This window comes from Panthera onca, chromosome C2 (genome assembly GCF_046562875.1).
Source record: "Panthera onca isolate mPanOnc1 chromosome C2, mPanOnc1 haplotype 2, whole genome shotgun sequence".
NCBI lineage: Eukaryota > Metazoa > Chordata > Mammalia > Carnivora > Felidae > Panthera > Panthera onca.
In genome coordinates this window covers 107,476,248-107,502,530 of record NC_138347.1, presented here as the reverse complement: position 1 = coordinate 107,502,530, position 26,283 = coordinate 107,476,248, and the positions used below count along the sequence as shown (strand labels likewise).

The following is a 26,283-nucleotide window of genomic DNA, read 5'->3' as shown; positions in this document are numbered from 1 at the left end:
CGCGTCGGGCTCTGTGCTGACAGCCCAGAGCCTGGAGCCTGCTTCGGATTCTGTGTCTTCCCTCTCCGCTCCTCCCCTGCTCATGCTCTGTCTCTCTCTGTCTCTCAATAACAAATAAACATTTAAAAAAAAAAAAAAAAAAAAAAAGAGAAGTCTGTTCTTTGAAGCTTTGAAACCAGGCATTGATATCTCCTCTCTAGCAGTGAAAGTCCTAGATAGCATCTTCTCCTAATAGAAAGCTGTTTTATCAACACTGAAAATCTGCTGTTTAGTGTTGCCACCTTCATTACTTATCTTAGCTAGATCTTCTGCATAACTTGCTACACTTCTACATCAGCGTTTGCTGCTTCACTTTGCACTTTTATGTTATGGAGACGGTTTCTTTCCTTAAATCTCACAAACTGGCCTCTGCAACCTTTAAACTTTTCTTCTGCAGCTTCCTCACCTGCATTGAAGAGAGTTAGGGCCTTGTTCTGGATTAGGCTTTGGCTTAAGGAAATGATGCGGCGCAGTTGATCTTCTATCCAGACCAGCCAAACTGTCTCCACATCAATAATAAGGCTGTTTTGCTTCCTTATCACTCATGTATTCAGTGGAGTAGCACTTTTAGTTTTCTTCAAGAACTCTTCCTTTGCATTTGCACTTAGCTAAGAGAATGGTATTTGGTGCAAGAGGCCTCGCTTTTGACCTGTCTCGGTTTTTGATGTGCCTTCCTCACTAAGCTTACTCATGTCTAGTTTTTTATTGGAAGTGAGAGAGCTGCTACTCCTCCATTCACTTGAACACTTAGAGGTTTTGTAGGGTTCTTAACTGGCCTAATTTCAATAGTGTTGTGTCTCAGGGAATAGGGGGGCCCTAGGAGAGGGAGACAGATGGGGGATGGACAGTTGGTGGGGTAGTCAAAACACACACATTTATCCATTAAGCTCACCATCTCATACAGGTGTGGTTTGGGGCACCCCAAGACAATTACAATAATATCATCAAAGATCACTGATCACAGATCACCATCACAAATATAATAATAATGAAAATGTTCGAATTATTGCAAGAATTATGAAAATGTGACACAGAGACACAAAGTAAACAAATGCTGTTGGAAAAGAATGGTGTCAATAGACTTGCTTGACACAGGGTTGCCACAAACCTTCAATTTGTAAAAAATATAGTATCTGCAAAGTGCAACAATATGATGAAGCACAATAAAATGAGGTATTGCCTGTACTCCTCTCAAGAGGAGGCTACTTGGTCTTTTTCCCCAAGCTGAGGAGAGAGAAGGGGGTTAGGGGGTAAGAGTCCTGGACTGGACCAGTCACTTAACCTCTTACTACCTGTGTGATGGGGGCAAATTAGCCTCCCAGAACAACCATTTTGACTGGTGTAAAACAGAGGGGAAAATAACACACATTAGAGTTGTTGGTAGGAGTAAATTGGTAGAATTAGATCTTAAAAAAAGAAGCCCTTGTGGCGCCTGGGTAGCTCAGTCAGTTAAGCGTCCACATCATGATCTCGCGGTTCATGAGTTCGAGCCCTGCCTCGCGCTCTGTGCTGACAGCTCAGAGCCTGGAACCTACTTTGAATTCTGTGTCTCCCTCTCCTTCTGCCCCTCCCCCCACTCGTGTTCTGTCTCTCTCCCTCTTTCAAAAATAAATAAGCATTACAAAATTTTAAAAAAGATTTAAGAAGAAAAAGCCCTTTGTGAATGATAAAGTCCTCTGTAAATTTAGGCACTAATATTAACTCATCTGTGTTAAGAAATATTCATGGAATGAATTCTGTATGCCAGGGACTATGCAGGGCATCAGGGACACAGTAGTGAACAAGGTGGTCTTCATGTCTCCAGCATTTGCATCAGAACCAAGTTGGTCCAAAGAGAGAGAGAGACCACTAGAGGCAGAGTCATTACAATGTGAAATTTGCTAGGCAGAGATGGGGGTGAAGGAAGGAGTCAGATAAGATTATTGGTAAGAAACGGACATCTAAGTATCTGTCTAAAGTCCAGGAATAGTCATCCCAGAAAGAGTGGTAGTGGTGAGGGAAGGACATTCCAGGTGAAGAACATTTGTAAAACCTCAGTGCTCTGAGAGTGCCCATCTGTGGGTGCTTAGGACTGTATAATTGCTCAAAGTGTTGGGAGTTAAAGAGACACTATGAGAATGGACAGATGTCAGGGGCCTTATAAATGGCCTCCTAAGTCCTTTCCTGAGTCTTCAGGCTATCAGAGGCCACCAGATGTCTGACGGGACCTCTTTGAATGTCATATTTGGGGCCATCCTCACTCTTCGACCCCACCTTTTTAGGTAGGGAGATCCCAAGACTTTTCCCTCCCCCTTCTTGTAAGTGAGCCTTCCCCCGGTTTAATTTACTTTCATGTCCAGCCTTTAGCCCATGGGAAATAAATTGAACTAAGTTATTCTCCCCAGATCCCCCTTGAATTTTTATTGAACCTTCTTTTCCAAAAACTGTTTTGCTCTTGCTTGCAGGCTGCAGATAAAATGGTATGCCAGCTGCCTCTTTTATGAAACCAAGTTTGGCCTTTTAGTCACACTCCCCGCCCCCCCCACGATTTCCCTATCATCTGGTCTCCAGGCTCTATCTGTGGTAGGCAAAATCATGACTCCACAAAGATGTGCACACCCTAATCCCCAGAACCTGTGATGATGTAGCCTTATGTGGCAAAGAGGACTTTGTAGGTATAGTTAAGTTAAAGGTCTTGAGATGGAGAGATAATCCTGGATCTTCTGGGTGGCACCAATGTAATTACAAGGACCCTTAGAAGATGGAGGCTAGGAGACTCAGAGCTGGAGGAGGTGTGATGAGAAAATAAGAGGGGAGAGGGATGTAGTCCATGAGCTGAGGAATGCAAGCAGCCTCCAGAAGCTGAAAAGGCAAGGAAACATTCTCCTCTAGAGTCTCAAGAAGGAATACAGCCCTGCTGAACCACTTTGGACTTCTGATCTCAAGAGCAGTAAGATAATAAATTTGTGCTGTTTTAAACCACTGCGTTTGTGGTAATGGGAAACAAATACCTCACCCCTTCTCTGTCCCTCACTCCAAGCCTCCGTTTAGGTGATCCAGTGATCTTTCAACTCTATCCCTTGCCCAAACTCATCTACAGTTTTGGTCAAACTTTCTGTCCTTAATCCTTTCCCAAACTGATTCCTCCACTTGTGCTCTGGAATTCATTCCCTAACTTCCTCAAGCATCTGATTCTGGCTAGTGTTTTGTTCCACATCTTCAATCTCTTCATTGTTACTGGATTGTTCTTTAGTTCTCCTTATTTTCTTTAAACTTGTACACTCATGCAGTCAGTTCCTAACCTTCTCTCCACACACAGTCCATGACGATGACCGCCACTTCTCACCCCACCCACAAAGACAGTGTCCTGGGGAGTCCCGGTTGCCAAATCTAAGGACATTTCCAATCTCCAGACTCATTTACTTCTCTGGATCTTGATCCTGTTGAGTCACTTTACACCCTTTGGAGACCACAACACAACTTCTCCCTGATTCTTCACGTTCTCCAATCTCTTTGGTCTCTTTTGGTCATTTATTCATTTCTGAATTTAACATTTTATTGAAATCCTACTATGTGTCCGGCACTATGCTAGGGAGTATATATAAATATTCAGACACAGGCCCCTCAAGGAGTTTAGAGTGCACTGGGAAAGACAGACATGCAAAAATAATGATATATATTGTTCTAAGGGCAAAAGCAAAAATGTACACCAGGTGACATGGATGTTCCCAGTCTTCTGCCCAATCTCTAGTCTAGCTACTCAAAGTGTGGTCCCTGGAGCAGCAGGAGAAGCATCACCTGGGAACTTGTAAAAGGCAGGATCTGGGTACCCAGACCTACTGAATTGAAATTTCCACAAGTAGGGTTCAAGTCTGCTCTCTAGTGTCCAAGACTCCCAGCCCCATCTCTACTTCCTCAAGGTCCTTTGCCCCTCTGCTCCACTTGAAACAAAACCTCCCATTCTCCAAGGTCTGGCCTTGATGCCACCCCAGTTATGAATCTTCATGTCACCTATTTCTTCTACCTAAGGCAGAATTCATTGCCACCCCTTCTGTTTATACCATTTGCAGAACACTTACCACTCTGTTTTATTCTGTTTGGTTTTATGAATGTTTATTGAGTGCTATCAGACACTATGCCAAGGTCTGGGATACAGGAGAAACGAAGAAAGAGTTCCTTACCACAAGGCATTTGCAGCCTATTATAGTTAATAACGCATATGACCATTTTGCCTGTCTTTCCTTGAATAATTTGAATGTTGACTTCAAATGTTCCAGTATTCACCTAACGTTCACTGATTTTTCAAGTGGTGGGTATTGACATTATCAAGAAATGAAGCAGGATACAGCCATAAGTGATATGACCTGGAGATGACCTTTAATCTTACTCGTACACATGTTTTGGTACCCTCCGTAATCCATTTCTACTTTCCTCTTCCTGGCAGCCTCTAGTCTCCATCTGAGTATCCTTGAGGGGTAGCAGAAGCGTCAGGGGTAGAGTGTGTGTCCTAAACAGAGACTATCAGGACTTTTGTTTGCATGTTGTTGTTGGTGGTGGAGGGGGTAGAAGAAGCACAGTGCCTAGAGAGCCCCTGGTACCCGTCTGAAGCCCACAGGTCAAAGCCTGCAGAAAATAGAAGCCAAAACCAGAAATCAAATCTGAGAAATAGAGGATAGGAAAATTGTTGTCTTCATATCATTTGAGGTGCTGGATCAAATCTCATCTTAAGGGTTGTTTTCCCCCATCACATTAGCTAATAAATTCCTTTCATTATTTAAGCCAGCATGGATTGGGTGCTCTGTTACTGATAATCACAATTATCCTAATTATTTTAATATTTTATTTGATTCCAAAAAAGCAACTAACTTGCCCTCTAGAAAATGAGACTTTGCTCTCACTGTAGACTGATTTCCCCATGTGCAGGTCATTCCTTTGGCCCTATCTGAGAAAGCATAGATTCCTGGGACTGCATGGCCACACCAAACTTCAATTAAGGTTGTTCTGCAATGGCTGTAGATTTGTTTGTTCTTTCTTCTGTTTTTAGTACTATACCGGTTAAAGTTAATTTTATGTGTCAATTTCACTGGGTCATCCAGTGCCCACATATTTGCCTGAACATTATTCTAGGTATGTTTGTGAGAGTGTTTCCAGATCAGTCTGGCATTTAAATTGGTATAATGAGTAAAGCAGATTGCCCTTCCCAATGTGGGTGGGCCTCATCTAAACTGCTGAGGGCCTGAATGTGACTGGTTGAACAGTGACATTGGTCCTCTCCTGCTCTTGAACTGTGACTTACACCATCAGCCATCGGGTTCTAAAGTTTTCAGATTTGGACCAAAACTTAAGCCATTGGTTCTCCTGGTTCTCAGGCTTTTGGACTCAGGCTGGAACTACACCACTTGTTTTCCTGGGTCCTCAGCTTACAAATGGCACTTTGTAAGGGGCATTTGTGGGACTTCTGGACTTCTCAGCCTCATAATCACATAAGCCAATTCCAATTGTTCATGATATATGTATCCTAATGGTTCTGTTTCTCTGGGGACCCATAACAGTACTCAACCTCTGCCATCACCTACCTCCCCCTTTCACAGTTACAGAAAAAGTGAATGAGTGCTTTCATTGAAGGATAGGTGTGTTTAGACACAGGAGGGAGGAAGCCTGAAGCACACATCCTGCTCACAAACCCAGAAACATGCATGGTTATGTGGACCATCATGTATATGGTGTACTTTTTACCTCTGGTTGCTTTCTCTTTGCAGCTACATGTAAAAGCCGTAGAAGATGGTACTGTTCTGGTTGTTCCAGCTGAGACATCAAGGCCAGGAGTTCTGTCAGGTGTCTGTTAATTGGCTGAGGCTGCTTTTCATACACAGCAGGTAACACCCTCAACAACATGGCATTACCTGTTGAAAGAACAATACCAGGAATGATGACTATTAGCTCCCAATCAGTAGAAACACCGTTAGTGTCAATTCAGTAAACTTTGCACTTATTCATTAAATGGCCAAGTCTTCTGCTAAAAATAACACAGTATCTTATCCTGAAAAATCACTAGAGCATGGCTTAAACTGATTCCATAAAAGGGAATATTTTATTTATTTATTATCTAATGAAAAATTTTCCTGAGTAATGCACCATGGGGAAAGAGGAAAATTTGACAGTAACCGGACCACACCCTTAAGAAGGAAACAGTTCTGATAAAGATTCCTGATGAGACACAACATTTGGATGTTGTTTAAATGAAAACTAAGCAGTGCCGTAAGCATGAGACTAAATGAAACTGAACCAAAAAAAGAGCACAGAGGAATGTATTCACCTTCCTGAGAGATACGGAGGCATGATTTAGACAACTGACATATGGAAACTATGCTCTATTTTTATGAATAGTTAGAAAAGTAGCAATGCAAATTTAAATCCCCAATTTCTGCACTATTTCAAGGGAACTTTAGACTCAGCTTTGTTTGTCACACATGATTTACCTCAAAGACATGTAGGGACAACTGGATTTAAAATGGCAAAATCTCAAGAAAAGATACTGCATAAGCTACAGAGACTTATCTGCAAACAACATATGGGAAACATCTGCTTATCACTTTATGGTATGGATTTTTTTTCCCCTCAGAATCCTCTTAAGTACTTACATGTCTCAGGAGAATTGGTTTCTAGGGATTTCTTGAACAAAAATTTTCTTGTGTCTATTTACTTTAAATTTGGCTTTGTACATAGAAGAAATACACAGAAGGAATCAAATAAACAGAAGTGATTACACATATGTAGACCTTTCTTAAATGGTGGGGACATGTCTATATGTAAAAGGACATTTAGATGTGAGAATTAAGGAAAGAAAGTCATCATTTTCAGAATATCAGTGACTAAATTTAATAGAAGGGTGATTCTGGATCAAACTGAATGATTATGGAGATGATAAATAATGAGAATTGTTTTTCTCACATGTGATTCATAGAATTGGTCTCCAGCAGGTTGTGGACAGTACAAGAGTTCACAGAGTACAAGGTATTGGAAATATACTCAGAGTTTTCTTTTTAAAAAATGTTGTGTCCGTCCCAAAACATTGCTTTATTTTGTTTGTTTTCTATTTTAACCAAGAGTTTTCTTTAAAGGATCGGGAATTTTAAATGTAATGTACAGGGTACATTTGATCATAGAGCTTAGTTATGGAGACATCCTGATCAATCTCTAAAAAAGTTTGTGATAAATAGGACTGTCATTGGAATTGAAGAGAGGAAACTGGTGTAAGGCTTTTTGGTACAATACTCACTCACTAAACGTCCTGAGAGCCCTGAAGGGGAAAACTCCAGATTAGTCATTGTCAGCTGACTTGAATTTCTATCAAATGATGCAAAAAAATAAATGCATAAAAACTTTTTTGAGGGGCACCTGGGTGGATCAGTCGGTTGAGCGTCCAACTTCAACTCAAGTCATGATCTCCGTTTATGAGTTTGAGACCCACATAGGGCTCACTGTTGTCAGGCTGCCAGGGAAGAGCCCACTTTGGATCCTCTGTCCCTCTCTCTCTGCCCCTCCCCCACTTGCACTCTCCCCAAAACAAATACATATTAATAAATTTTTTTAAAAACTTTTTTTTGAGTTAGAAACTGATATAGGTATAGAAATCCTATCTATCCCATTTTTAAACTAATATATTTTTAAATCATGGAATGTTTGAAGCCATTAGATAAATGTAGGCAATAATATAAAGAACAAGGGTGTGCACACCAACCATCTTTTCAAAACAACCTCGCGCCAGAATTGCATCCTGTCACACTCCTATCTTTTTCTCTCCAGAGGCAACCAGCATCCTAAAGTTGGTATTTATCATCTTCAGGAATGTTTCTACACTTTCGTTGTATGCGTATATGCACCAACGAGCATTTTACAGTGTTGTTTTTCATGCTTTAAAACTTTATAACAGTAAAATTCACACTGTAGAAACCTCTTTGTAATAGCTAACTTTTTGTACATTCAACATTGTGTTGAAGTTTTGCTCCAAGGAGCTCTCCCACAGCTGTATGGTATTCTATTGTATACATAGGCAACAATTTATTCATACACTCTATGGTTGAGAGACATTACTATGATTATTTTGAATATGATGATTATTATGATTAGCTTTTACCAACAACGTGGCAGTTTTTATACCTATTTCTTTGTGTATAAATGGGAGATCTTCGCTAGGGTACTGCTTCTGAGCTTAATGTGCTTAGAAATCACCTGAGTATGTTGTTAAACCATAGGTACTGATTCCGCAGGTTAAGGGTTTGGGCTTGAGAATCTGAATTTCTAACGAGCTCTCAGGTGATGCTGATGTCCCCTATACCCCATAATTAAGTGGCAAAGCAGTGGTTTTGTCCCTGGGGGTTAAGCTTCTAGATGTTTCAAAATTTCTTTGCAATGTGGTTGTATTAGTTTTCTATTGCTGTCATGAGAAATTGCCAAAAGCTTAGTGGGCCAAAACAACACAAATTTATTATTTTATATTTCTATAGTTCAAAAGTCTGACATGAGTCTCACTGGGCTAAAATCCAGGCATTGGAAGGGTCAGGTTCCTTCTTGGAGGTGGTAGAAGAGAATTTATTTCCTCGGCTTCTTTAGTTTCTGGAAACCGTCAGCATTCCTTAGAGTTCCCTTCCTCCATCTTCAAAGTCAGCAACAGAGCAAGTCCTCTGACTCTGCTGCTATCATCATCAATCTCTTCCTCTGATTCTCCCTTCTGCCTCTCTCTTCCACTTTTAAGAATCCTTATGGTTACACTGGCCCATGTGTATAATCTAGGATTATCTCCCTATTTTATGTAGCAACCTTAGTTCCATTTTCAATGCAGTGAAACATAACCTGTCCACAGGCTGTGGGGATTAAGACATGAACACTTGGGGGGCACTATCCTGCCTACCATCATGACTATAACAATTCACACACCCACCAGCGGCATGAGTGTTTCTGTTGCTCCATATCTTTGCCAACATTTGGTCTTGACAGACATCGGTTTTTGCCAGTCTGATGGAGGGTGAGATGGTACCTCATTTTTTTGTGTGTGTGCTTGTTTTCATTTCCATTTTCTTAATTGCTTGTGTGACTAAGTACCCTTTTAATAGGCTCACAGGTCATTTCCCCTCTTGTGATTTGACCATTCATATCCTTTGCCTATTTTCACTTGGGATGTTTATATTTTCCTCTTGATTTGTAGAAGGCATTTATTTATTCTGCATACTAGTTTTTTGTTGATTGCTTTTAAAGTTGCACTGCTAATATAGTTGATTTTTAAAATTTCTTCATAGTTTGTATTTTTTTTTTTGTTATTGAGATATCTTTCTGTACCCTAGGTTCATAAAAATTTTCTCCTAAAAGCATTATGATTTTGTTTCTCATATTTGTCTTTAATCCAGCTGGGACTTACTTTTGTACATGAGGAAGAGATTTTTTGTGTGTATATAAACAATTGCCCTAGCTCCATTTATCAAGTTGTCAGTTGTTTCCCTTCTGATTTTTAATACCTTTTTCATGCAGAAGGTTTCTCATATATCTGGGTCTGTTTCTGGATATTTATCATAGCGTCACCAATTATACTTTTTCTTAATTACAAAATGTTTATAATAAATCATTATATCTCATAGGACAAATTTCTTCATCTTCTACTTCAAATCCCTCTTGGCTCCTTTATATAAATTTTACCATTAGTTTGTCAACTTCCTCAAAAAACTAGATTGGCATTTTTTTCCCCACACTGAATGTACGGACTAATTTGGGATAATTGACATCTTTGTGAAAGCAAGTCTTCCCATTCAAGAACATGGCCTTCCATCCATGTAGGGTTTTAAAAAAATGTCTTCAATGAAGTTTTGTGATATTAGTTGTGTTGTATGTATCTTTTATTAAATTGGTTCCCAGGTATCTCATTTTTGTTGTTGCTACTGTAAATAAATGGAAGCTTTAAAAAATGTTCTATCAATTGTCTGCTGGTATTAAGAAAACACTGATTTTTGTGTGTTCTTTCAGCCAGCAAAGCTTGCTCACTTCTCTTAATAACCTGTCTTCAGAGTCTCTTAGATTTGCTGTTTATAGGTGATCAACTCATAATAATTGATGATGGCTTTGTCTCTTTTCTCTGTTTTTATATCTTATGTTTCTTTTTTTTGTCCTACTTTTACTGGCTGAGACCTCTAATGCTCTATGAGTAGAACCAGTGTCTACGGATATCCTTTTGTTATTCCTATTTTTAAAAATTATGTTTCTAAGGATTCATTATTATGTATGTATATGTTTCTATCGATTTTGGCATTTCTGTTTTATCAGTTTAAGTTTCTGTTTTGTAGTTTGTACATAAATAACTGTTGAATTTTATTAAACGTTTTTCTGCATCTGTTGACACGATTCCATGATTTCTTGTTTAAATTGTTAATGTAATAAATTAATAGATAATTCTAATATTTACATGAGTCTTGCAGTCTTGGAATAAACACAACTTGGTTATAATGTATTTTTATGCTTATATTGTTGAGTATGTTTGGCTAATATTTTATTTAGAGCTTTTGCATTTATGTTCTTGAATGAGACTGGCCTTCCTTTCTTGTACTGTCCTTGTCTCTTTTTAGTATCCTAGTTACTAAAGTTATAGAAAGTTATAGAAAGAATGTAGCGCATTCCCGCACACTCTATTCTCAGAAGCAGTTTGTGTAAAATGAGGATTACATGTTCCTTGAATGTTTGGTAGAACTTGCTTAGCAAACTTTCTGAGCAATGTTCTATATATTTCATTTTATATAGAACTTTATATAGTTTAGGTTTCTTTATCCTTTAGCAGTGTTTTTGTAATTTGATCAGTTATCACAGAAGTGGACATAGTTATGAAAGACTTCTATTAAAATCTCTATAATTATAGATTTTTCAGTTTCTCATTATTTTGTCAGTCTTCAGCATATATTTTTTGAAACTATGTTACTAAATAATTCTGAGATATCTTCCTGGTAAAGTGTTTATCATACTTTATTCTCTTTCCCTTAAAGTCTATTTTTGATTGATATTAATATAACTATTCTAGCTTTTTTGAATTGTACCTGTTTCATACATTCTCCCCTTGGCCTTTTAAAATTTTTTACTTTGAACATTTCTAGGTTCTTATGTTTTATGTGTGGTTCTTGTAGATGACACATAGCTGAGGATTTTAAAAATATTCTTACTTGACAACTTATGTCTCTTAATTGGAAAGTTTGTTTTATTAATATTTATGATGATTATTGGTACACTTGGATTTATTTTTACAACACTGTGTTGTGTTTTGTTATTCATCTTGCTTTGTCTATGCCTTTTTCCATTCTTTACTGCTTTCTATTGAACAAGTTTTGTTCAATTCTTTCTATTCCTTCTATTTGAACATTCTATTTCCTTTTGGTTCTCATGGCTGTCTTTAAAAGATACATTCTGGAACTAACAAAACAAAATTAATTTCTCTATCATCTTCCTGAACAATGAAATGACTTTAGAATACTTTATTGAACTTAAAGAGTATATTTTGGATGATTTTCTTAGATTTTTCTTCCAATTCTTTAATATTCTCTTCAGCTTTGCCTATTAGTCATTTAACCCATTCCTTAAGGTTTTTAAGTTTTCAATTATTTTTTTTTATTTCTAGAAATTACATATGGTCCTTAAAAAAAAAAATCTGCCTAGTCTTTTTCTTTTGACAATGTCTTTTCTTTGTTCATGTTTCCAACTCCTTGTAGCTCTAAAATAATTTCAAAAATTTTTTTTAACATTTACTTATTGTTGAGAGACAGAGAGAGACAGAGCATGAGCAGGGGAGGGGCATAGAGAGAGAGAGAGAAACAGAATCTGAAGCATGTTCCAGGTTTTGAGCTGTCAGCACAGAGTCCAACGCAGGGCTCAAACCCATGAACCGCATGATCATGACCTGAGTCAAAGGCGAAGCTTAACCGACTGAGCCACCCAGGTGCCCCAAGGATCTAAAATAACTTTAAACACACCTATTTTCTAGTTCCTTGGTGATATTTTAAATCAATGAAGTTTTTGGGAGAGGGGTGCTTAGTCCTTTTTTTGTTTCTGCTGATTCTCATTTGTCGTGGATTGTTTCCTCATATGTTTAAATATTTTTATTGTGAACTTGTTTTTACTGTGACAGATAGTACACACTGAATCTTGCACATGTGTGAGGGCAGACCCACAGTCACAAACTTTTAGGGACTCTGCAAAGTTCAGTTAAAGAGAGACAGGCTTACTTTTCACTTATTTGGTGTAGGACTGAGAATGGGGCTATATCCACTGAAATCCAATATACAACTCTCTGAGGGTCTGGCTTTAGGTGAGGGTCTCACTCCTAACTCCCCACTCTGGCCTAAGCTTTGCTCCCACATGGTCATTAATACTTGGTTGCTGCAGAACTGATAACCCTTCCCTCCCTTTACCTCCCTCCAGGGGGGGCCTTAGCATCAGCTCTTGGGCTTACACATTTGGTTGTGGTTCCCCCCTTTACCTTTGGCCCCTGGATATTTCCCTAACTTTATTGGTAGTCCATTTGTACATTTAATGTTATTATAATGTAAATGCATTTCTAGGCATTTCGTACAGTAGTTTTCAGCTTATACAGACCTTCATTATTTCCACAGAAGCAGGAATCCCTAAATTTACTTTAAAAACATGAACTTTGACTCTAAACCTAGTGAAATCATATCATTTCCGCATAATACTGGTTTATGAAAAGAAACATTCCTAAAATCATCTAATTCCTCTCCCCCCAGCTCTTTCTTAATTCAGATTTATCGCTTTTGCTTTGTTGTTTGTCATTTTAAACGTATGTTTATAAAAGCATAGTTGCAACTCCAGAAGGCTTAAAGATGGAATAACTCAGAATGGACTTGGCTTCTAGGGCCATCAAAACCCTTACCAAGTTGGTTTATCTCAGAATCACAGAGTAATTTTCACAACTCAGACCTATAAAACTGTGTACAAAGGATAAGTGGGAAAGTTTTCTATACATAAAGGGCTGTGAAACTGTAAAAGCGCCACACGAAATGCTGGAATGATTATCTTGCTTTCATGCCTCTACGCCTGCTGACTTACTTCCCCCCCACCTCCCCTCCCCTCCCCTGCCTTTCATCCCTCAGTGTTACCAATTCAAGTTACAACAGCTAATCCTCACGGGGACAGTCTTAGCCCAGTTTCCCCACCTCTTTCCCCTCTGACCCTCCTCCAATTAATCTGACTGCAGCGTAAACCTTTGCGGTCTATTATTGTGCAACGTCCACATTTCCCTCGCCCTCCCACCCAGCCCCCTCCCCTCCAAATTCTGGGGAACTCCCGTTACCGCGGTGCCACCGGCATTACTCATTCATCTCCATTCAGGCTTTCTCCAGCATTTATTAAGGGCTCTCTGCTCCTGCCTCTCACTCTCCCTCTCCGCTGCTCAAACACTGCTCACTCGAGAGCTCGCCTCGTCCCCTCAGGCCAGCTGTGGGAAGCGGCAAAAGAAAGAACTTTGTCTCTCTCCAGCAATGCATCTCCCTGCGATTCTGTTTTGTGCTCTCTGGTGTGCGGTGTCTGCCGAGACCTCGGATGATTACGAGCTCATGTATGTGAATTTGGACAACGAAATAGACAATGGACTCCATCCCACTGAGGACCGTAAGTTCATTTTAACTGTTTCTCTGCTAACCCTAACTACATATCCATCCCTGTGGGTCTAAATATTATACATATACTTCGTAGCCAACGAAATGAGCTTTAAAAAAAACTATAGCTTGTTTTGCAAAAGAAAAGAAGCACTTTAGGAAAGGGGGAGGTTTCAAAAAGTTCTGTCACAGACACATAATGGCTTGGACCGCATGAAATCGCCGATATTTGCCTGTTTTGAGCCTCACGAACGGCAATTTCACAGCGTCCCACTTAATATGTACCTCCGTGAATGGTTTCTGTCATTGTCGAGAGAGTCACGCGCTGTTTTCCGGAGGTGTCCTTAAAGGGGAGGGGGTGCTGGGGACCGGCAGTAACTTGGGACCACCGAGGGAGGTCGGCTTTCTACAAAGCACGCCCTGGGAAGGCCTGGGCGGGCCGGTAACGCGTGTGTCCCGCGCTCTAGCCACGCCGTGTGACTGCCGTCGGGAGCACACCGAGTGGGACAAGCTCTTCATCATGCTGGAGGACTCGCAGATGAGGGAGGGCATGCTGCTGCAGGCCACCGACGACGTCCTCCGGGGCGAGCTGCAGAGGCTGCGGGCGGAGCTGGGCCGCCTGGCGGGCAGCCTGGCGAGGCCGTGCGCGCCGCCGGCCCCCGCGGAGGCCCGGCTGGCCCGGGCGCTGGACGAGCTGCTGCAGGCGAGCCGCGACGCGGGCCGCAGGCTGGCGCGCCTGGAGAGCGCCGACACGCCGCGCCGGGAGGAGGCGGGGCGCGCCCTGGGCGCGGTGCTCGAAGAGCTGCGGCGGACCCGAGCCGACCTCCGCGCGGTGCAGGGCTGGGCGGCCGGGCGCTGGCTGCCGGCAGGTAAGGACGCGGAGCGGAGCGGCCCCCTCCCCTCCCCCGCCGCTTTGTCCTCGGAACGTGCGTGGCGGGAAGCCTAGTGGCAGCCCCCTAGGGCCAGCTTCAGTGGGGACACACGCAGCTCTAGTTCTCTATGCACGCTCACACGGATCACACACACCATACAAGGCGCGAAAACTGACTTTAAAAAGTATTCTCCGGCCGCGGGGAGCCCAGAAGAGACCTGTGCACGTAACCATCACAGTCTTGAAATAGACGTCAAGGGCCCCTGACACCCGATCCGACCAGGAGGTGCAGGAGCTCTATTGGCCGGTTATAACCGTGACCTCTCTAGCTGTCCGGCTTCCCTCCGTTAGGGATTTCCACTTCTTCTAATTTTAGCCTGTCTCTCTTTAGGGGGGAAAGGGCTCCGGTTCCCCCGCGCTATTTCAGGGCCCAGCCTAATTTTTAGGGACAAGTTCCAATCCCTGGGCCGGCCCCTCCTCCCCGCTGGTTCTGAGCAAGAGACTTGAGACTGAACCTGATCTCCTGAAAGATTAGTGGAATTCCTGAGGGGTCCCCCAGCCCCCGGGGCCTGGGGAATTAGCCTGTGAGAGAGGAGGCTTGGGATAAACTTGCGGGGGCGGGATCCAAGGTAGAATGGTCTGAGGTAGGAGCCAATTGGTAACCCTCCTCCCCAGTGATTTAAGGGGTGAGAGCCAAAGGAGAGAGAGGGGGAGAGAGAGGGAGAGAGAGAGGGAGAGAGAGAGAGAGAAAGACAGGCGGTTCGAACCAGATGCAACTTGATGGAAGTCCCATGTGATACTACATGAATCTCCAAACACATATGGGCCTGAAAAATACATTGGGAAGATGGCTAAAAGAAATGAGATTTATTTGGAGCCAAGTAACACTCGTTTACAAGTCAAACTTTTTTGGAGATAGTAGGGCAAAAATCATTTGTGGGTTATATTAGAAAATCAGCGACTTGGGTAAGAAAATATCATTTACGCTGTTCCTGAGAATCTCATGAAGGGAAAACAATCACAAACAATGCCATTCCTCTTTACAGTTACAATAAAGCAACTCATCTGTTGAGGTAGGAGGAAGAATCATAAGCATGTGTGAGAGCATGTTTCATTTAAAATTACAGAAACCATACCAGAGTATCAGTAGTTACTAAATAGTTGAGGACTGTTTCTCAGTACTGAGCATATTTTCTTGAATGTATTATGTGTGGTTTCAGAGACTGAAAAAGCATAAAATCAAATATACAATAGATCCTCAATGTAAGTGGCAAAGAGACAAATTATAATCTGGTGGCTGTCTTAATGGATGAAATCTCTTGTCTTTGGCAAACCATGTAAAATCATTGTACATTTAATGTACCCGATTAAGGCGAATTTTCACTCTCACCTCTGTATGCTAGTTAGAGCAGAGAGGAATGTATTTCTGAATTCTAAAATAGTTAATTTCTTATATCCAATAGTACTTTTTCCACATGGTTTGGTTTCTCTTCCCTTGGTTTCCTGCCAGCTTGGTTCCTAAGGGATTCCTAATTATTCTGTTGTCGGCCTCCTAAGAACCTGGTTTTAATTTTGTTCGGTCTTTGATAATATAATCAGAAAAACCCATTAGTTAAAAGCCATATCATGAGAGTCTCTGACATTTTAAAGAGATAGCAAGAGCCTCAGTGACTGGTCCCCACCAAAAAATCCACAAAAATCCTGTGAACAACAAGTTCCACTCCATGAACTCCTATGGCCAGTGCACCCTGCAGGGGAAGCTGGGTCTCAGAGAGGCAATCAAGGAATGCTTTGGAATGCAATCCTGACTGCCTGGGTTTATTTAAACAGGAAATCAGTTAATTAGACTGCAGTAGGCCCCTTCTTGAACACTACTTTACTGGGACATTACAGAGAAGATCTCAAATGGTTATGCATCTTTTATTCCATTATCTTTGTTTGATTTAATTAACACGAGAAAAAAATGCATCTACCAATTTCATTTGAAAAAAGAATGCCTCATTAAGAATTTCAAAAATCTTCAAAAATTCAAATTACTCACTGAAAAAGTTAATAGCAAAATGTAACAGGACCAACTTGTGCTTTAGTGTTGTCGTTACTTTCATACAATTTTCTGAATCTCAGTATTTCTTTGATTATTTCTAGGTCCACATCTGTTTAACTTTTTAGGACAGAGCCTAGCCCTCAATCACTTGCAGTCATTGAACTTAGTTCAGCACACTTTTCATGGGCGTTTGGTGCCTGCAAGTTCTACACATTCACCAGTTAGTCTCTAAATGCTCTGGAAGTTTGCTTATCAAAGCTATTTTATGGTAAATCTTCAGTTTGTCATAAAGTGAATACTTCGGCCTCATTTACATTAAAAAAATTCTTTTTTCTGGTCTCTCATACACCTATGAAGTTATCACAAAGTAGAGCTCACCCGTGAAAGGTTTTAGCATGTTTCCCAGAGACACCTAGAAGATCTTCACTTCAGCATCTCTAGCTTCCTGACCAGACATGTGACCTGGAGATGAACTGAGGTGGGAGTTTACTGAGCTCCCAACTCCCATGTCACAAAGTCTCCTTCCAAGTGCTCTTGAGCAGAAATATGTTCTCCAGTAGGCCCCTTGAAAGAGTTCACTCTTCCTTAAAGGCTTTCTATTGTTGCTTAAACAGTATTTATAAGCCTGTGGACAAAATAAGAGTTTTTAAGCATATCCTTGGGCTACTCAGTTTTTCCCGAGTACTATATATTTGTTGCTTACAGACTTGCAGAATATTAGGAAGAGACTGGAAGAGGCTTTTAACCTATAAAAGCCTAGAGAGATATGGGGCTCATCAAAAACTGCATGCTTGCTAATAGTAAAACAAACTGAGTTCCAGCCCCCCTAGTCAAATCTAGGGGTTCTTCTACCATTAAGAAGCAATGCAGTGTGCTAGTTAGGGCGTGGCCTCTGATGACCAGGTTACTTAGTGCTCTATGCCTTACTTTTCTCCTTTGTAGAATGGGAATATTAAGACTATCCCTTAGATGACCAGGTTACTTAGTGCTCTATGCCATACTTTCCTCCTTTGTAGAATGGGAATATTAAGACTATCCCTTAATATGGGAATATTAAGATTAAAATGATATAGAGGGATTAGAACAGTATTTGGCACACAGAGATTACCCAATTAGAGTTAGTCATCATTATCATCTATTGCTGACTTTCAAAGGTAGCTTTCTACAAACTTTGCAAAGTTTACAAATATCTGGAACATGAGGTATATGAAATGTATTCAGCGACAATATGACTGTCCTAGATTTTCACTTAAAAATGCATGTTGACTTGGGGCATCTGAGTGACTCAGCTGACTGAGCACCAACTCTTGGTTTCTGCTTGGGTCACAGTCTCACAGTTCACTAGATCGAGCCCTGAGTCAGGCTCCGCACTGACAGCACTGAGCCTGCTTGGGATTCTTTCCCTCTTCCTCTGCTCCTCTTCTGTGCTGGTGCTCACTTGCTGGCTGTCTCTCTCTCAAAATAAATAAATAAAACATTAACACATAAAATAAAAATACATGTTGACCATGGGTAAATAGGGTGAGCCAGGTCCATTGAATTTCATAGGTTTTTTGTTTTTGTTTTTATTCTAAAAGCTTGGTGAAGTCAAGAAGAGGGAAACAAGTTTGGCTCTAGGTTTTTTGAAAATACAGTGTCATTGTTTGAAGTTAAAGCATAGTGACTCAACATTTTTATTTTAAAAAAGGCAGTAAAAGGAAATAAGCTAATTGTGAGGGGAACTAGTTATTAAAATATGGTTTCCATTATTTTCTGAGTTGGGACAATTTGGCTCCTCTGCATGTCATCGTGTCCACTTAGATACCTCACTGAGCAAGCCTGACAATTGACTTTCCTTATTCCTGTTTTCTTTGCTCTACCAAGAAATCACTCTTGAAGCTCAAGTCATGGTGTAATACTGCATATAATTTTCAGTGGTAGTCATTAAAATGCCTATGCTAAAAGACCCAAATGCTGGAATCGTTTCTGAGTGAATTTATATTTTCTCTCCTATCCTTCTTACTTTCTTGCCATTCTAGGTTGTGAAACAGCACTTTTATTCCCAATGCGTTCCAAGAAGATTTTTGGAAGCGTGCATCCAGCGACACCAATGAAGCTTGAGTCTTTTAGTGCCTGCATTTGGGTCAAAGCCACAGATGTATTAAACAAAACCATCCTGTTTTCGTATGGCACAAAGAGAAATCCATATGAGATCCAGCTGTACCTTGGCTATCAGTCCATAGTGTTTGTGGTGGGTGGAGAGGAGAACAAACTGATTGCTAATACTGTGTTTTCCCTGGGAAAGTGGACCCATCTGTGCAGCACCTGGAATTCAGAGAAGGGGCGCATGTCCTTGTGGGTAAACGGTGAACTGGTGGCTACCACTGTCGAGGTGGCCATAGGTCATATTGTTCCTGAGGGAGGGATCCTGCAGATTGGCCAAGAAAAGAACGGCTGCTGTGTAGGTGGTGGCTTTGATGAAACACTAGCCTTTTCTGGAAGACTCACAGGCTTTAATATCTGGGATCGTGTTCTCAGCAATGAAGAGATAAGAGAGACCGCAGGAGCAGATTCTTGTCACATCCGGGGAAATGTTGTTGGGTGGGGAGTCACAGAAATTCAGCCACATGGAGGAGCTCAGTATGTTTCATAAGTGTTGTGAAACTCTACTTGAAGCCAAAGAAAGAAACTCACGTTTTCAACATATGCCAGTTGGGAAGGTCTAAAAACCTCCGTGCATATCAAGCACACTTGAGATTAATGAAGGGGAGAGTTGAGATCAATTTTTATTCATCTTGGCAAAATACTGAATAAACAGTTGAAGACAAGACATTGGAGAATGCTTTTGGGGATATTGTTACTAGACTTTATGCCAGGTGCTTTCAGATTAATGCCATGTCTTTGTCAGATAAACTCTCAAATAATTAAAACGGACTGTATTGTTGAACAGAAGGACAATTGTTTTACTTTCCTTTGGTTAATTTTGTTTTGGCCAGAGAGGACTTTTACATTGGAAGAAAAATAAAATAACATATTGCTGTCCATTGTTCATTGTTATTGGTATGTACCTTATTAAAAAATGATGATAAAACATATTTATACTACAATGTGACTTAACAAATGCAAATGTAGTTTATGTGTTATAACCGAATGTCACTTTTTTGAGAAGATAGTTATATAAGTTATATTGTAAAATGGTTTTGTATTAATTTTATTAAGACTATTTTTGTAAAGCTGTACTGTAAATAAAATATTTTATAAAACTACCCCGTATCATCTAACTATAAATTTAAAAGATGTTTTGGAGCAAATCCAAACTCGAGGTAGGAAACAGTTTTCAGATACTAATCTATTGTGTGAATGGTAATAGCTAATATTGTTAGAAATAAACTATAGAGTTGCTTTAAGCTTTGGCTTCCTATAAATCATAAGCAAAACATCTGATCTTGGCTAAGTCAATTCATCTCTCTGGGTTTTCGTTTTCTCCACTGAGAAATCAAGGAATTGAGGAAAAATGATCTCTAAGTCCCTTCCAATTTGGCAAATCTATGACCATACACAACTTTCTGTCCTGTGTAACACAGCAACAAACATAAATTAGCATAGTTCCCCAAATGTATGTGATGAGGACTGTTACCCGGGAGATCTAAGAATCTGGAAAGGAAACGATGACTCCTACCCTGAAAGCGTACCCCATTCTCATACTCATGCATGAAGGAGAGGACAATCAAACCTCTTCACCCTGCAGAAGGTGAGGTAACTCTCTCCCACACTGATGTTCTCCTCCTGTCGAGGTTATGCAGGGCTAATAGAAGACTACGGCAAAGCTGTTTCTGAATGTCAGTAGCAAATGTGGTAGGGCCACAGTGATGATATGTCCACCTAAAGACAGGGCCTTAGCAACCACAGGTCTTCATGGTTTGGCAGGTTTGGAGAATAGGGCCAGGAGTAGTTATCAAACCACATTTTATAACTAACTAGTTGAGTGTCCTTAGACAAGTCACTTAACTCTTCTGGCTGTTCTCAGTAAAAGAAGGGAACTGGTCTCTCATTGCCTTTATCAATAAAATGCCATGAATCTAGGTATGCTTGAGGATGTTTGTGGTATCAATATAGTTTCATTCCACTTGTGAGACCCACAAAATCAGGCTGATGGATCTCCAAAAAGGGTGTTCACAGTTGAGGTCAAAGGCCAGTCTCAGAACCTTGGAGGTTACATGATTCAAGGTTGTAGGCACACTGTCCTTGTTTAGCCATTATCTATATGACTTGAAAACTTAACTGGAAGAAAAAAAACACTAGATCCAACCACAAGCAGAGAATTAGGCATGCCTTCAATTTCCACATCCCAGATGCAAGCATTAGATCTTCCCAAAATACATGCAAACTCGTATTCTGACAGAGTTAAGCATAAGGGCATTTTTAATTTTTTTATGGGGATCACACATTGAGGGTAAAGAAGAAGCAAACAGAAGAAAAATAAGGAATTCTTGGGTTACAAAAGTAGAAATCTCATCTGCTACGGCAGTAAATCCAGATAAGTGGTTCAAGGGATTTCTGATTGTTCCCTAATACTTATCTTTTCCCTCTGTTCTAAAGTAACAACATTCTGGTTTAAATAGTGAGTATGCCCACTCATAGTAAGACTGTATTTTCCAGCATCAATTGCAGCTAGGTGTGGCCAGGTGACTAAGTTCTGGCTGATGTTGAAAGATTGAATGTGAATCTCTTTCCCTTCCTCTTCCTCCTGATTGGAATATGGGAATGATGGCAGGAGTTTCAGCAACCATCTTAGACTGTGAAATTCGGAGCAATTTGGGTCTCACATGTTGTGAAGCTGCCTTGTCAGTCCTGGGCTGCCTATCCCTGCACTTCTTTTATAGGAGAGAAAACTACACTTCTGGCATTTTAAATCCACTATTGTTTGACCAACCTAATCTGATCCAGTAGAACAATTTTTGTTTTAGTTGAAAAGACCACACACACTTTATTCCCTCAAAACACTCATAGACTATACTTAGAAAATACATTTTATAAATTCTCAGGAAGTTGGCTATTTGACTGTTTTTTTTTTTCTAATAGTATTTAATGAGTTTCAGAATACATAGTGTCATCAAAAGGAAGAAGTAAGAAATGTGTAAAACTGACATAAAATTTCTAAAAAGAAATATCAGTATGCTGGTGTAGTTTGGCACATCGGCAAAGAGTTTCATTCGCCAGAATGGTTATTAAGGGCATCGCTATATCATGGTGTTGTAAAATGTGCAAGATGACTCAAGTTTTTAGGAGGAAAAAATGTAATACGTTATATGTATAAAATATAAAATATTGTGTGTATGTGCACTAGAGTGACCAATTGCCCTGGTTTGCCTAGAATTGTCCCCCCTTTAGCACTGAGAGTCAGTCCTGTGTCTCAGAAAACCCTTCAGTTCTAGACAAATTGTGACATTTGTCACTTTGTCACTCTAGTACATATGTATGTATGTCACTAGAGCAATATTTTTGCATATGAATATGTGAACAAAACAGAGTTGATATATTTTCCTTGCCTATTACAATATAAATTGGCTTTTTGTAAAATGTTAATTCCTTTAAAATATATTCAGAACATTTTACTACTAAGTATACATTTTAGAGTTTGGTACTTGCCATTAGTTAATTAACTTCACTTTAACAATTACACTGGCAAACAAAGAAATTTTAACTGATGTTTAGTTTTTTTAATTAAATGTTATGTTAGAAAGCTTTTCGTTGAGAAGCTTACTGAGGTCAAATGTTTCCAGAACTGTCTTTTAGCCCCTTAATAAATAGCACTCATAAAGTTAAAAATCTTGGTCAAAGTAATGATATACGTTTACATCTATATTCATGGATTTCAGTGAACTAGAAAATAGATTACTGACACTTGCATTCAGTTTCATAAATTTGGACTGTGAAAGAAAGCATGCTGGTCTTGGGCTCAGGAATCCAGCATTCTAATCTTAGAACACCATCACCTAACAACTAGAAGAAGTCAGACCTGCCAAGTAATCTTGATGAGTTTCACAGTAGCCAAGACATTAGAGATAAAGGACTTGCCTGCCTTGCTGCAGGGTTATTATGAAAATAATAGAAAAACTGATAATGTATCTAAAAGTGCTTCCTAAACTAATATTTGAAATAAAAGTTGTCTTTAAGTTTTTCCATGTTGTTACCAGTGGATTAAATCAAAAAGAAGCAAACACGTGAAAATAACATATGAATAAGCTAACATAAAGCTTCCCTTATATTGCAGAGAAGTCATTCTCAGAGGCCAGCCCAGGGATGTTCCTCTCTGTGCAGGCCTTATTTGACTTCACAGCAACATCTGCTGGTGGAGTCAAGCAGGTGCAAACTCTGGAGTGCAACTGAGCCCAGACTTAGTTAACAATTCAGAAGAGGGCCTTTTCTGTTTCAAGAGGTGTCTCTATTTCTTGATCCACATTTGGGTTGGCTTTTTTGAACATCATTTTTAATATTTCCCTATGTGTATTCATATTCGGTTGGAATATTCTTAATAAGATTGCTTCATAGCCTGTTTCCTAGAAATTGGATTAATAAATTCTTTCTCAACAACCTGTAATATGGTGAACTTAAAACTTTGTTCTTTAAGAATAATTGTATCATGAATTTTTAATGGCTAAGTATCTCCCCAGGGATTATAAAACTCCACAAAAGAATCTGGTTCTGCCTTTAATATTTTAATAGGGGCCTGGTACATGGCAGATGCTCAATTAGGGATGACAATGACAATGATGTTGATTATGATAATGACGATGAGAAGAATCACTATAACCATTGATGAACTACGTGCCCAGCATTGTGCAAAGTATAGCTGCTTTATCTATTTAAGCCTCACCTCACCCTATGTGATACATATTATTACTGCCATAATAAATGAAAGGTTAATTTTCTATCTCTATTTTCTGAGACAGCTCACCAATCAGTGGTTTGAATTTTGTCTCACATAGAGAAAGAAATGAGGTGAATTTATCATAATTAACTAGACAGTCTTTTCTAGACTATTGCCAGTAAGTCAGAAAGGAATTTGGACTCTTGCTGAGACAATATAACATTTTCTTTCCAAAGACTTTCTACTTAAGTTTCAAATCATTTGAGGTCATCTTGTGATTTGTGCCAGAGGGCCATGTAAAAGGCGTACTAATGGAGAGGCATATTTCCTTATTATAACCATTGATTCAGAAATGCAGAGGAAGAGACATCACTACTTTTAGTTTTGATAGTAGTGATGTGCATTGCATCACAGAGTTCCAAAGTTTGGAAAGGATTTTCCTACAAGCCCTTAAATGATCCCTTACAGTTGGAGATACTCTTCCACGATATTGTCAGCTTCCTGGGTAAAAGATGTGCTAAATTATGCTGTACTAAGCATTGGTTGTGCTTTTATATGCCAGTAATTGACAGGTTTTACAAAGCATCTAAATGGCAAAGAACAAGTTTGGAGAATTATTCAAGAGTCATCGAGAAATGACTCTCCCACTCTGAAAAAGTTATGATGTCACAAAATATTAAATTACTTCTGATATTATTTTTTAAATATTTATTTATTTTGAGAGAGAGAGTGCCAGCAGAAGAGAGGGGCAGAGAGAGAGAGAGGGAGAGAGAACCACAAGCAGGCTCCTTGCTCAGCACGGAGCCCAATGTGGGGTTGGAGCCCAGTGTGGAGCTCGATCCCATGACTGAGATCATGACTTAAGCTAAAATCAAGAGTTGGATGCCTAACTGACTGAGCTACCCAGGATCCCCACTTCTGATATTATTTAAGCAGAAAACAAACTTATTACCTAAATGACATCCTTGTCTTATTTTTTAAGTCAAGGGAAGTATTTAATATTTTCCCATTAAGTATGATTTTAGTTGTTGTAGATATTCTTTGTTAGACAAAGGGTGTTCCTTTCTATTGCTAGAGGTTTTTTTTTTTTTTTTGTCATGAACAGACTTTGCATTTTACAAAAGAAAAGGATATACATATGTATATATAATATTCTCTTGTATAGATATACAATATCCCCTTAATCAATTTAAGAAAGGTCTCCAAAATTCCTACTTCGCAAAATTTTTTTTTCATGCATGGGTACCGAACTTTATGAGATGGTCTTACTGATCACATGACTTTTTGGCTCTTTAGTCTTTAACTGTGGAGAATTACATTTTGAATATTAAGACATTCTTGCATTCCTAGGATAAACTCAACTGAATCATTATGAGTTTTAGAATAACAATAGTTCTTCCCTCACAAGATATTGGGACAATTACATGAGTTAAAAGGCCAGAAAATGGTACACATTAAGCACTCAGCAAATGTTAATGTTATTTTCCATAAGCATTGCTGGAGTCATTTTTATTTGAGTTTCGTGATTTGTGCATCTATGTTCATAATTAAGATGGGTGTGTATTTTCCTTTCTTGTGTTTTCCTTTCTGGTTTTTGTATCACATATATACCAGCTCACAGAATTAGTTGGAGAATGTTTTTTAATTATCTGAAAAAGCTTTGTTAAGACTGTATTATTACTTGCATATTTTTTCTAATTGTACAACTGTAAAACTAAATGGAACAGGGTTTTTTAATTTATTTTTATTTTCTTGGGGGGTTGATTTAAAAATACTGATTTGTCTTATTTTTTATAGAGATATTCAGGTTTTCTAGCACCTTACCTCTCAAGTATGAACCAAGGCAATACTGTTCATACCTTTTCTTTTTTAAGTTTATTTATTTATTTTGAGAGAACTAGAGAGAATGCCCATGGGGGCGGAAGGGGGGAGAGGGAGAGGGAGAGGGAGAGGGAGAGGGAGAGGGAGAGGGAGAGGGAGAGGGAGAGGGAGAAGGAGAGGGAGAAGGAGAAGGAGAGGGAGAGGGAGAGGGAGAGGGAGAGGGAGAGGGAGAGGGAGAGGGAGAGGGAGAGGGAGAGGGAGAGGGAGAGGGAGAGGGAGAGGGGGAGGGAGAGGGAGAGAGAGAATCCCAAGTAGGCTCTGCACTGTCAGCACAGAGACTGACATGGGGCTTGAACTCACAAACTGTGAGATCATGACCTCAGCTGAAATCTAGAGTCTAATGCTTAACTGACTGATCCACCCAGACACCCTGATACTGCTCATGCCTTTATTTTTTTTTCTCCAAATGGAAGAATTTTTCACAATTTCCTTCTCATTGGAAGAATTCAGAGAATATAAAACAGACAAATGGAGTCTAAGCAATTTAAATTAAATGAATTTATATTTACATTGAATGTAAAAGTCAACGTTACTTATATATAATTATTAATAATGAAAAGTAGTAAAAATTGGCTTGGAAATATTGAAATATTGGCCTTCAGGGATAAATACACAAGCTCTTTGACAGTCTCTCATGATTGACTTGTAATTATAAAGGAGACATTTGGTTTGGAATTAAGGACAAACATGTATAAAACAATTGAAAAATATTATCAGTGGAGTAATATCAACTAAGTATAAGAAGTAGTCACCACTGGTATACCACCAGTCTTGCCTGGCCCTATCTGGTCTACTTTTTCCTTACTATTTTAAAATGAAGGTAGAATGGTTCCGTTCATAAAATTTACACATGCCAAGAACCCGAGAAGAACTACAGATACACTGAGATGAAAGAATCATTATCCAATAAGGTCTTGTTATGCCAAAGCAATGGGGTAATTCTCTAAAAAAGGAAGTATAAGAGGATAAAATTAAGTAT

General features: G+C 39.6%; 2 protein-coding genes across 9 annotated transcripts in view; one reads left to right on the top strand and one right to left on the bottom strand.

Moving 5' to 3' along the window:
- Positions 1–26,283, bottom strand: part of VEPH1 (ventricular zone expressed PH domain containing 1) — a 245,072-nt gene that overhangs the window by 184,926 nt on the left and 33,863 nt on the right. For all 8 annotated transcript variants that reach the window (XR_009612155.3, XM_060639068.3, XM_060639066.3 and 5 more), the window contains one exon: positions 5,755–5,921. Coding sequence is in view for 7 of the 8 variants with exons in the window: in XM_060639068.3 (XP_060495051.2) it covers positions 5,755–5,921 (167 nt within the window). In the remaining variant the exon portion in view is untranslated. The remainder of the gene's footprint in view (positions 1–5,754; positions 5,922–26,283) is intronic.
- On the top strand, positions 13,299–22,982 carry PTX3 (pentraxin 3). The gene is made up of 3 exons (XM_060639072.3): positions 13,299–13,671; positions 14,126–14,527; positions 18,592–22,982. Exons 1-3 carry the CDS (start codon positions 13,542–13,544, stop codon positions 19,203–19,205), a joined length of 1,146 nt encoding a protein of 381 aa, XP_060495055.1. The 5' UTR covers positions 13,299–13,541; the 3' UTR covers positions 19,206–22,982.